At 45.2% G+C, this 12157-nt stretch overlaps 1 protein-coding gene across 2 annotated transcripts in view; it reads right to left on the bottom strand.

Moving 5' to 3' along the window:
• The window catches only part of JARID2 (jumonji and AT-rich interaction domain containing 2), a 213612-nt gene that overhangs the window by 88667 nt on the left and 112788 nt on the right, over positions 1-12157 (bottom strand). For both annotated transcript variants that reach the window (XM_035316744.1, XM_035316743.1), the window contains exon 3: positions 1049-1190. In XM_035316744.1, coding sequence (XP_035172635.1) covers positions 1049-1190 — 142 coding nt within the window. The remainder of the gene's footprint in view (positions 1-1048; positions 1191-12157) is intronic.

Here is a 12157-nt window from a genome sequence, read left to right as displayed (position 1 = left end):
CACAGGTTTTATTACGACACACCACACCAGAGGAGCTAGGAGGCATACTTGGAGCTAGATTTTGGGTTTGGTGCTTTGGAGGGGTGAAAAAAAGCTTGTAGGGACAGGGGTGGGAGGTATGGGGACTGGTGCCAGGAAAGGCACCACCCTCCTCACCCCATATCGGGCTACCCAGGGAAATCATAAGGTCACACAGAACATTTCTTTTGTTTGAAAGAGAACTTCATTTTATGGTTCACACTGGATTGGGACTAGGGTGAGAGGAGCATGGAGGAAAAAAGGCTGAGAAAGCATTTTCCATTTCTGTCTTTTAAATGGCATTTTTAAATCAGCTTGTTTTGGTTCTCACTTCATACAGGGGACAACTCCCAGCCTCTGCCTGCATTTTCAGCATATTTTCTGCAAGAGATTGGCTGGAGTCCCACAATTTTAACCCACATTTTGCACATTCAGGGTAAGAATAAGAGTTCAACAAGGACTTCATAACTGACTTCTAGGAAAGAGGAGGCAGCTTACCACAGCATTATCTCAAAGCAGTCCTTTGCAACCGATACCCACAACGCTGCGTTACTCCAGTTTCTCTTTTCAAAAGCATGCTTTTTTTCCTTTTTTTTTTTTTGTTGTTTTGTTTTGTTTTTAACTTAACATGGTTTCCTTCACGGAAAATTAAAACTAACAATAACAACACTACTTCAGCAATGCTTTCCTTGAAATTACACACGCATACTTATTGATACGTCCCTGAGATGCCATGGGGGCCGGGAGGGGAGGCACTAGAGAGTACTAAGGCATGTAATTTAGCAATCACCTACTGCAAAACAACTGCTTTTACATATTTTTCCCCCCAAAAGAACAGCAAGCACTGTCTATACTGATGGATGAAGCCAAAATTCACTGTATCCTCACAGTTACCAGAAGGACTCTATGCTGGAAAGTCTGTTTATGGTAGGGCAGTACTTGCAACCTTACTGGTAGCATAACCACAGCCTTATAGCACGAAAGGGACAAAGCAGAAAGGCTGCTTCTTTAATCATAATGCTCTACTGACCTTTTCCTCGAGGGCCCCTCTTCGAAATCCGAAGAACTAACATCGTTGCTCGTTGAGGACACTTGCGATGCATCATCCTTCTCATTCTCCAGCTGCTCTGATCCCGGTCCTAATCCTTTAGATTGGCCATTAGTGAGAAGTCCTGCAAACATGACAAAGTAGAACACAATATTCAAAACCTGCATAACCAGTGCCAAATGGATTTTATAAAAATTCATGCCTTACACTCAAACAGAGAGTTGACTGACTCCCAGAGCAATCGTCTTGCAAAAAGCTATGCTGGTAACATTGATTTTGCATGGAGGTACTTCAACAAGAAACTGGCTGATTGCATGTTTCTGATTTGGTTAGCTGTCAGGCAGCAGTTCCAAACAGCTACACTACAGGTGTTTGCAATCACATTTATAATCTTGTCACATCCCTTTTGCTAAGAGGGGCACAGCTTAGAGTCATAAACTCATCCCTGTGTTGTAGGCGGCCTGTTGACTGCCACAGATGAGAATCTTTTTCATTTATCTGTAGATCAGTATAAAATTAATCTGCCGTTTAATTAATTTGTCGTCTTCTTGCACTTCATTCTCCTGTTTCCAACGATAACAATTTATGATCCTTTAAAAAAAAATCCTAAACCCCAAAGGAGTTAACATCAAACAACCGTTTCTTGATTCTGAATCTTCTGGCCCAGCATTGCTCAAACACAGAAACTCCTGACCGCAGGCAAACGTGCACAGGGCAGGGGAAGTGTCTGCTACAGCTGCCCGACGCTTTGTGCCTTATCCCTGCTGGAAGAAAAGCATAGCAAGCAAAGTCCCGTAGATGGCAGAAAGCATCGGGCCCTGCATAAGCATACTGTTCAACAAACGGTGCTTCTTCTGCTCAAAGCAATAAATACCACATGACTTGACCCTTCCAAAACGACAGCAGATAGTGAAGCCACTCAGACTTAAGAAGGAATTAAAGGAGTAATATATTTCTCAGTAAACTTTATGATTAGAGGGAAGAAAATTACTAACAACATTATCAGCTCAGTATGAGTCGTAACTTTATCCAGAAGAACGCTTTCCCATCTCTCCATCAAAATGCTTCAGTAAATGGCATTACAAAGCTTCGTCTCATGGCTTTAGTTCCTCAGAAGAATGCTGGTACGACCTGCCCCCCTCAGTCATTTCAGCAGCCCTTTCTCTAATCGTACCTTAGGAAGAAAACAGGGAGGGGGGAGACTGCTTCCACCAGAAGCTGAGCGACAAAGCTGGTGAGAGAACAACCCCCAGAACGCTTACTAATACCAGCAGCTCCCAGCGCACCGCAAGCACTGCATCAGCACTACGCCGTGTCAGACCTCTGCTTTCAGGAAAATGCCACTTAGTGCTATCAGTGTGCTCCCCACGGAACCCAGCATCCTGCCAAGCTCATCTTCACAGAAAGTCCCACACAGAGCACAACTTGGAGTCCGGGAAGCTCCGTGGTGCTGTGGATGCTGTTTCTATGATATGACATAAAAGCAGAAGCCTGGACCTTTTTTTTTTTTTTTTTGGGGGGGAAATTGCGTGGGCCCCCCCCCCCCCCCCCGTATGAACCCCACAGGAGAAAAGTTTAAACTGCGTTAGGCACAGGCACTGATTTCTGCATTAAAACATCTCTTCTAACCAGCCTGAGACTGACACAGCCAAGTTAAATGACCACACTTACAGTTTTACCCCCCTTTTGTTAAATTGCTTGGGGTGTTTTCCTTTCCAGTAAGGAGATCTCAGATTGTGATCTAACAGGTTTTAGTATTTGATACTTCCATGGGGTTTGCAATGCAACCCAGCGATGCGACGGGGGGTGACAGCATTCCTTCTAGGTATTTCAGAGGAACTGAAGCAGACCTTTTTAAAAAAGCATTAAACACTTTGATTTTATGCCGAATGCACCCTCACTGGAAGCAGTAGTGACCAAGTTTATTCTTAAATATGATTCAACTTTTGCTCTGCGTTTTTCCATGAAACTACTGCTGATAAAATTTACCATTTTTAAACTCCAGAGAAGTCTAAATCAAGCATATCATTTGAGGCCCGATACTCAGTAACTTAACTCTTATGACAGAATTTGATTAGCTTTTCCAAAAGCAATATTTGTTCTGGAGCCTTGCCATATGTAAAACCCAGCAAACTGAAGTATATGAGTCAAGAAAATCACCTTTTGGGCTGTCAACTTGCATGCACTTGGAAGGCAATTTCTATTCATCCTTTCTCCCTGCCAAGCCATCAGTGCACTTGGAAGACAAGCATGATTTGTTCCCCTTAAGGAGAAATATTGGTTTGTCTACTATTATTCATCATAACCGGCACCATCCCCAAACGCAATAATATCGCAGATAACCGAAGTTAGCTATCATCAACTGAAACCAATTAAAACAAGTGCCCTAAAACGGAGGCATAAAACTGCGAATGAGAGCTACTGATAAATAACGGGAGCGGGTGTCATGTTCTACAGCTTTTCAGGGTCAGCATAATTGCAAAATTCACTCAGCAGTGATGAAAGGCACAGACATCCACAGTCCATGGGAGCCGTCTCCTCCCAAGCACTGGCGAGAAAGCACATGCTGAATTAGGCTGTTAGGAAGTTTATTGTCACTCCATCATTTTTATATCGAATGCGTTCGGTTTGCCCCAGATACCTTTCCCTTCAAATGCCGCTCCTGCTCTCTCACTGTAATGAACAGTGCTCTCCGCCGCCGCGCACCCATCAGGTTGGAGGCCCAGGGGTGTCACAGGACAGGGCGAGGACCCTGCCGGTGTGTGGGGTGACACTTGGGCACCCTCATCGCCCGTAATGAGCTGCCACCGGTGCAGTTGGTTGTGTGTGGGGGTCTGCTGCGGGGACAGAGTCCTGCTCACATCCATCCATCCTTCCAGAGGAAGCAGCAGGCATTCATGGTTCTTAAAAGCAAAGTGCTGCATATGGCACGAACGTAAAGAGGGAGAAGCAACTGGGCAAGGAAATGCTCTTTTGCATAGCGTGAAGAGCTGAACCACTTTTTAATCCAGCTACTTCAGAACACCCAGCAGCAGTTGAGGAACCAGCAAGCCATCAAAGAGCCAAATAAAAGTAAAGGGACAGGAGTTCCTCTACTGCTTCTCTGTGCCCTTCAACCTCTAAAACCATGATACGAGCGAGCCCTGGCTGAGGCACATCCCGTGACCGGTCGGGCTCTCAGCAGCCGGGAGGCTGGCACAGGCTGCCTGCCCATTGCCCACTGGGCTCTGCTCAGCCCCAGCTCTCGTTGCCTTCTCCCCCAGCAGCCGGGCTTGGGACTGAACACGAGGCCTCAATAATGAGCAGAGTAAATCAGAGTTAATAAAAATAAATTTTATTCCTGTAGTATTGAGGAAAAAAAAGTGTTTGTTTTAGAAGTCATATTAGACTTCTTAATATTTTTTTTTTAAACTAAATGTCATTAAATTTAAATTTGAACTTGGATTATATGCGGGTGTAGAATTTCATATATGAAAATGACTTACATGAAATCATAATTCATATGTATGGAGAAGCAGTACATACTTGCTGCCAAAGTTTAAAAGGAACTGAAACACATGAACAGCTCAAGGGCACTGAACAAACACTGCTTTAACTGAGCCACTAATAACAGATTACTTAACTAAGTCAGAAATACAGAAACTCACATATCAAATTGTCCCTTAAATTGGCTATTCTGGCTTCAACAGATCAAGATTAGATGCTTTGGAAGAAAGGCCAGCTACTAATTCCTAGTGATTAAAAAGGCTAGCTTAAAAGCGAACTGCAGAGATTTTAACATCCTTTCTAAAACGCATCCTAGACACACGAATGTCAACTTTCACAGTTTTCCTGAATCCTTTTTTAAACTGCTGCATAACCTGTGATAGCAAACTGAGCACTGCTTAAAACGGAGGGGGGGGAGAAAGAAAAAAAAAAAAAAAAAAAAAAAAATCTGTTTATCAGCTTCTAACTGCACTGAGAAAACAGCAGATGCAAGTATTGCATCCGCCCTGTTACAAAGCCAGGGAAAGCAGAAGATCCCTCTCTGCCTTCCGCACGGCAGTCGGTATTAAAGAGACTGCACTCCTGTTACCTCCTTTTTACTTGCCTTTCACAGCCTGAATGTTTTCAAATCCAGCCGTGGCTATGAGTTTTTTTTTCCACCCTCTGGCTGTCCCACCAGCTCTCGGTGCCCTGCAGGAGCTGCTCAGGGCCATGGCTGCTGTGCCAGGCAGAATATGGAGGTAGTGGCGTTGCGTTAGCAGAGCGTGCTCCCCGGAGGTCCCACAGCACCTCGCTGGCCCGCTGGCTTCTTGATGGTGGCTGTTAATTGAGCAGGGGCCTTGCTGAGCCTCCTCCAGTGATGGCCAGGTCCCTTTCACCGAAAACAGTGTGTGTGAAAAGCAGTTAAATCAGCTTAAATGAGTTTACATTAGGGGGCTTGCACTGACTTAAGAGGATTGCTTTTCCTAACAGTCTAGGCAAGTAGACTTGCCGTTCCGGTGCAGGCAGGGCTTAATTTATTTCGGTAGAGATTTACTAACCTCACCAAATTGGGTGATACTCACACAATATTAGCAGCAATCTACAACTGTGCTGGAGCCAGGATCTAACACATTTCTGGACACCTGGAGAAATGTCTGGCAGGTACACGCGGGGCAGGTCTCAGGAGCACCAGACTCACTGAACACAAGATGTGAAAATCTGAGTTCCCTGGTGCATACTGCACAACAAAACGCCGCAGAAGTACAAATACACAGGGTGGTAACAGGGGAGGAAGAGAAAAGCAGGAAGGAGCAACGTTAAGGAAAGATGGAAAAAAAAAATGCAAGGGAGGGGTTGAGGTAGGTTAGTCGGTTTTAAGAATAGATGAGATTACAATTACTGGTATGTTCTTCATTATTAAAGCCACTGAATAATCAGGAAACCAACGGGGAGCATCTGAACAAATCTCAGCGTCACGTGGTTAGTCGGATGCAATGCTTGGGTGAAGGGACTTTCACAGTGTTTCCAAAACACTGTTTCTGCATCACTTACTCTAATGCCAATAAGGCATCTGAATACGAACGTTTCCGTGACCTCTTGCAACAAGAGAGCAACACCTATTTTAGTTAGCTGTTTCCCCACGCTCAGGCGGCTCAGGAAACGAAAAGCACTCACTTGTATTTCCAGTCAGTTCTCACAGGCGGAGGCAACCCACAAAGCCATCACAACAGAAAATCAGCAGTCAGCAACGCTCAAACACAAGCCAAAGGAACTAAAAATGACCTAAAAAGGGGGGGCATTTCAACATGGCCACATTCACAGCTTTCTGTACAGGATGAGGACCTCACGCCAGTCACCGCGTGGCAGGGAAGCTGTGGTGTAGATCCCTGCTACACCTGAAATCCAAAACTGGGCTCCCCGGTGTGCCTTGACCACGGCCAATGCCAAGAGATACGGTATTTGACTCCCCCTGTGCATTCTTCCCCGCGCGCTGCAAGCTGAGTCGCTGCCCGCTGGTAGAAAGGCCCCGTTTCCAGGGCAATTGGCAAAACAAATAAAGACAAGTTGCAAGAAGCTAAAAAAGTGGATTTACTCAAAGCAGCGTCATCCGTGCGCCAGGATGACAGCGTTATTTATGAGGCACGCAGTAGTACGTAGCAGTAGCAGATCTTAGCTGCGTCGGCACGGAGCTCGAGCTTTGTTTGCTGATGGAGTGACTTGCCTGTCCCAGCTTCAGCCGTGCAGTCTTGGCATCGTACAGGAAAGCTTTGCAGAAAAATATATATGTACAAATAGCAATACACTTCTTTTCTTTCTGCAGCATCCCTTTTAGGAAAGTTGCAGCAGCAACTGACCACACACACCAGGGCTGACAGGCGTGTGCTGTCTGAACAGGGGAGAGCTCTTGGGTATCGCCGCACTGCGTAACTCTACCGATGGTGAATCCTGCACGCACCATACAGAGAAATAAAGGTACCGCCTTCAGCTCTCTAGGTGTTTGCACTACCTGTAGTTTCAAGCAGATAACGTCCTGTATGAAAACCAACATAAAGTAAACCAAAGCCTCCCTGTACCCCGTTTTCCTTCAGCCTAAGCGCCACAGGACTTCACAGTTTATTAGGAGCTGTAATGCTATACACCAGTTTACTTGCAAAGCATCCTCACTGAATAGCCCTTGCCCATTTTCCAAGTAACAAACAGCTGCAAGACAATACAAATTCACATCCCATTGTCAACAACCCTAAATACCTTCCTCTTCCCAAAAGCCCTTACATGCCAGAATACAAGCTGAAACACTACCAAGAGCTTGGTAGGCATGTTAAATAAAACCATTAATCATTTGACACCAAGTTAAAACATCCCGGTATCTCTAAAACATCTGCAACAGCCCGCATTAATCAGCACATTGTATGGAGTTACTGTATTTAGCTGTTGTATAGCTATGCACAAAAGATAATTTAGTTTTACAGTGCAAATGCCATCTGTCACATTGTCACAGCATGACAAGGTATCACATTACGTATTAAACAGACAACACGCCTCGAAAATAAGGCCTATTTTCATGCCACGGTTGTCTTAGAGACTAAAGAACTGGGTTTTCATGGCAGTAACATAATTTTTTTTTTAAATCTCTGGGATAAGAGATACCTACCTTCTCTTTTTTTTTAAGTATAGATGTCATTAAAAATGCTATTTTCATCTCACTTGGTAATACAGAACTACAGCAGTTTTCCATCTCTAAAAAAAAAAGGAAAAAGCAGCCCACAGCGTGAAGCAGCCATTGTTTACACCACATGATGCCCTGTATTGCCACTCTAATGGCAGTTAACAGTACGTGGGCTTTTCAGATGACAAGCCACTGGACATTAGGTTGATTGTGGTACATAAGAGAGCACACGCATCGAGTAGTACTGTTGTGCCAAAATCTGTTAGCAGATAGCTTGCACAGGCTTCGTAAACGACAGGGACAGTGCTTTTAGATGTGGATATACATCATTACTGTGGGAGCCACGCAAGAATGACATTACGGCACAAGATGTTTTTGTCAGCTTGTCAAAAGACGAGATCACCAAAGAGAAGTGATTAAATAACACAGGTTGAAAGGAGCTCCTTACTCCCATTACATCTCCATCCAAAATCGCTATTAAGCGAGCAAGGACATTCATGTGACTTTGTTCCCTACGTATGAGCCAATTATCAAGTACCTGTTGGCATCGTCAATTGAAATTACATTGTTCTGATGCTTTAACACAACTTCTTCAAGTTCTGCTTTTCTTTGGCTTTAGGTTGCTGGTAGTTTTTGTTTGCTTGTTTTTTATATTAAACTGGTAGAAACAAGGACATAACAGCCAAAAATGAACCTAATTTACTTCTGTCGGGAAACCACCCCAGGCCATAGTACAAGGCTCACTTTTATTTATGAAATATGCATCTGGAAGAAATAAATAATAATAATAAATAAAGGAACCAGCACTTGCAACATATTACCCGGAGAAAAACCTCACTCAAAGCCTACATTTCCATTATTGTATGTTTATACAAAAAAAAATCCATTCAAAGGGACACGCCTCGCTGATTAAAGACATTTCTCAGCTTGTAAGGACACAGTGAAAAATCAGACCACCTGTTTCCCCCAAGCAAGACACACTGACACTTCTGGAGCCTTGTTATTTTAATAGGACAGAATGGAGGCGATTAGCCTGGGCTCTGTGATGGTGTGGTCCGGACAAGTTTGGGAACAGGAGTACAAAGCTGTCTGAGCAGCAGGGCAGGTATTTTCATCGCAGCTGAAGAAGAAGCAAGCAATAATGCTCACTCCAAAACACTGGGGAACAAATAGGTTTCTCCTAAATCCTCTTCTTACAAATCAAAAGAGCTAAGTTGGATGTAAAACCAGCAAATAACTACCTTGCATTTCTGCACAACCCTCCAAATTTAAAGAGGGAGAGAGAGAGGGGAAAAAAAAAAAAAAAAAAAAAAGAACTCCAAGTGGTTGTGCTGAGTCCCAAAATTCAAGCACGAGCTGAGGCTGTTGGGGCTGTTGTGAATGAAGTAGAACAGAGGGGAGGAAAAGGAAGCTGATGGCAAACACTCCGCCAGCTGCTCCCTATCTGTTATATCGGTAGCATTGTGCTATCGAGCTTCTCCCAATTGCTACTGGAGCAGCGTGATAAGGGAAGAGTGGCAGCTTTTCTAATAAGTAGGTACCAGGCCGTGTAAAGGTCATAAGTTTTGACAAACAGAAACAGAGTTAATTTTATAGTACTATAAGCACTCGCTGCTGGCGCCGGGGAAACGAGCGCCGTGTCCTCGTCCTGCGTGTTGCCAAGGAGTAGCAGCATTTGATGTGCACAGCTTGCAGCCGCCTCCGTCCCCCAGCCCCTCTTTGAGTGCCGGCTGCAATCAGAGAGCTTCAGAGCAGCAACAGGACTCCAGAGTCAAGGTCCTAGCCGTGGGCTTCTGCTGTTCAGAGAGACACTGGTGGAACAGGCATGGAAAAAAACATTTGCAGGTTAGGATGCAGGGAGCTAGACCCCTGGGTCCTGCTGGTGGCCCTGGACCAGGTCACCTCCCCTCCACGCACTGCAGCTCGCTCACCTGGAAGGTAAAGGTGGCGAGACCAACCTCAAGGGCCCGGAGGTGTTCAGGCAGCACCACGTGGGATGAGGGGTCATGACTGAAATCCCTAAACGGCATGTGTCTCGTGTTGGTTTTGGCGCCCGACAGAATGGCTTTATTTCTCCCCAAGGAGACCAAATGCCTTTTGATTTGCAGCTATGCCAAGGACATCTGTCCTACAGGACATCTCCTCTCTTGCCCGGTAATAACATGTGCAATCTGGACACAGATTAAATGCACATTTTATTTGAAATCACAGGCACAAGCAGGTCCACAGGAGCAATTTCTCTCTTTTCAGCAAAGGGTATCAGTGATAGAAAAATGTACATCATCACCAGGATAGAGAAAATCTGAGTAAGTTCTCAGGTATTAATAAAATCATCAGTGACATATGAGTAAATTATTCTTTGTTCTCTATGCCAAAACCATCATGTCTTGTTTATCCTCTCTTTTCTGGGGAATTTTATGGCTGAATGGAAAACCAGTGGGGTAATATCCCACGGGAGGAGAAAGTAAAAGGAAACCCTCAACATGCCTGCGAAAGAACGTATTTCATTTTTAAATGCTTTCTTTCTTCCATTTTTGTTTGGTTTAAATCTATTTGACAGTTATTTGAAGAAAAGTTAGCGACTCTGTTTCTAATGTATTTTTGCCTGCTCTTCACAAGAAACCCCTCGTATGAGGGAGAGCATATTTTAGGCCTTTGTCACCTACATGGAGCATGAGGTGAGGGCAATTTCTTCCCCTTTTGAATCACTTCTACGGACCTGTCTTAATTTTAAAATAAGTACCATTGTTTCAACAATTATTTCCCACCCTCAGCATCACAGGGATATGCTTTTAGACTCAGTCTAGAAGTCTAGACCTTACCTTCTTTCACAGTCAAGCTTCCATGAGGGATGGGTGGACAAAGGAACAATAAATCCTCACTTCAAAAACACCCCTACTTTGGCACCGAGGGACGAGGCAGATTAGTAAAAATAAAAAAAAAAAAAAAAGCCATTCTGGTATTTTAAGTAACATGAGAGGGAAAGCTATGCCAAGAGCAGGTCTCTAGATAACAGCTATTCTACACTAGAAAGAAAAAATTAGCAAATGTGTCTCCACAGAGTATAAATGAAGGAGGGAGGAAGAAGGTAAAGGCAAACACGCTTAAGCAAGGAAGAGCCTGCTAATTGGAAGAAAATATAACATATGAATGTGCAAATAAAACAACAAGGGAAATAAACAGGCATACAGAGTCTCACGGCTAGCAATGAATACGTGAGGGCCTTAAAAAGGAGAGACGTGCAGCTAAAACCCAAAGGCTTAGCACAGCTTGCTTCTATTCGTTCCAATTTCTAGGAAACCCTTACAGACTGTATAATTTGAAAACAGCGTATCTGCGTGAAACTGGATACAACAGCAAGCCAGCATCGTGATTAACATTTGTTACACACTTTTCCTCTAATGAAGCGTGGTTCCTACTGATCTGCAATGACAGCTTATTGAAACGGGCTGGGCTCAGGGTCTCACAGCGGACGGACGTGACAAAATGCCCGCTTCTCCAACGGCAGTCATGTTCCTGGCTGCGGGAGGGCCACCAGCGGGTGCACCCGGTGCCAGGGACCTCGCAGCCCCTTCTCCAGCAGCCCCCAGCCTGAAACACAGGCATGGGCATGCAGGAGAACAAGGGGTGGTGAGAGGAGGCAGCCTGAGTCGCTTCTTCGGTGAAGTCACGTCGAATTTTATGGCCAAAGGACTTCTAGGGCTTCACTTCTTACCCACAGCCCACCAGCCAGCAAAATACCAGACTCCGGAAGGGAAAGAACTCTAACAAAGCAGCATGCCTTAAGAAGAAGGGAGGAAAGGATGACAGAAGCATCAGAAAGCCCTTTCGGGAAGGTTACCCTCTGCCTAATCGTCTGTAATTCTGCCCGTGTGTGACAAAAGCCGTGAAAGGCGAACGCTGAATGACATACTTCTAATTGCACAGTCCCACTTGATATTTTAACGCATGCCATTGAGGATTTGCCTTTCGTGACTTCTGCCAGCATGGGCAGCCCTCCAGCCAGCCAGAAGCAGCATTTTTCCTAACGTGACGCGAGCTCCAAAGATTTTCTTCGCTGCAAGAGGGCGGCACGGCCCCGGGACGCAGCAGCCGCGATGGCCCCTGCAGCGAGCGGGGTGGGCACTGGGCCAGTGCTCCCCTCTCCTCCCTCTACTAAGCACCTGAGTGGTGATCTCTGAGTTTAGAGCAACTGAACATCTGCTGACTTTAGACACAAAGCAGGCCACCATCCCTTCCAACTTCACACCCGAGCCTCCCTGGTGAAGTGCCAGGCGGTGGAGCGGCCCCATCCTGTCGGAGGATGGCAGGCACGGTGGGGAGGAAGGCTGCGATGCCCGGTTAGTTCTCTGCACTAAAACTTTGCATCCACAGGGATGGCCCTGCGACATCCCTCAAAACCAGGAGGAAGGTGAGAAGGAACCTGGTTTCCTGAAGCACAACCCCAGCTTTTGTCC

This window comes from Oxyura jamaicensis, chromosome 2 (assembly GCF_011077185.1).
Source record: "Oxyura jamaicensis isolate SHBP4307 breed ruddy duck chromosome 2, BPBGC_Ojam_1.0, whole genome shotgun sequence".
NCBI classification, from domain to species: domain Eukaryota; kingdom Metazoa; phylum Chordata; class Aves; order Anseriformes; family Anatidae; genus Oxyura; species Oxyura jamaicensis.
This window is presented reverse-complemented; position numbering and strand designations above follow the sequence as displayed.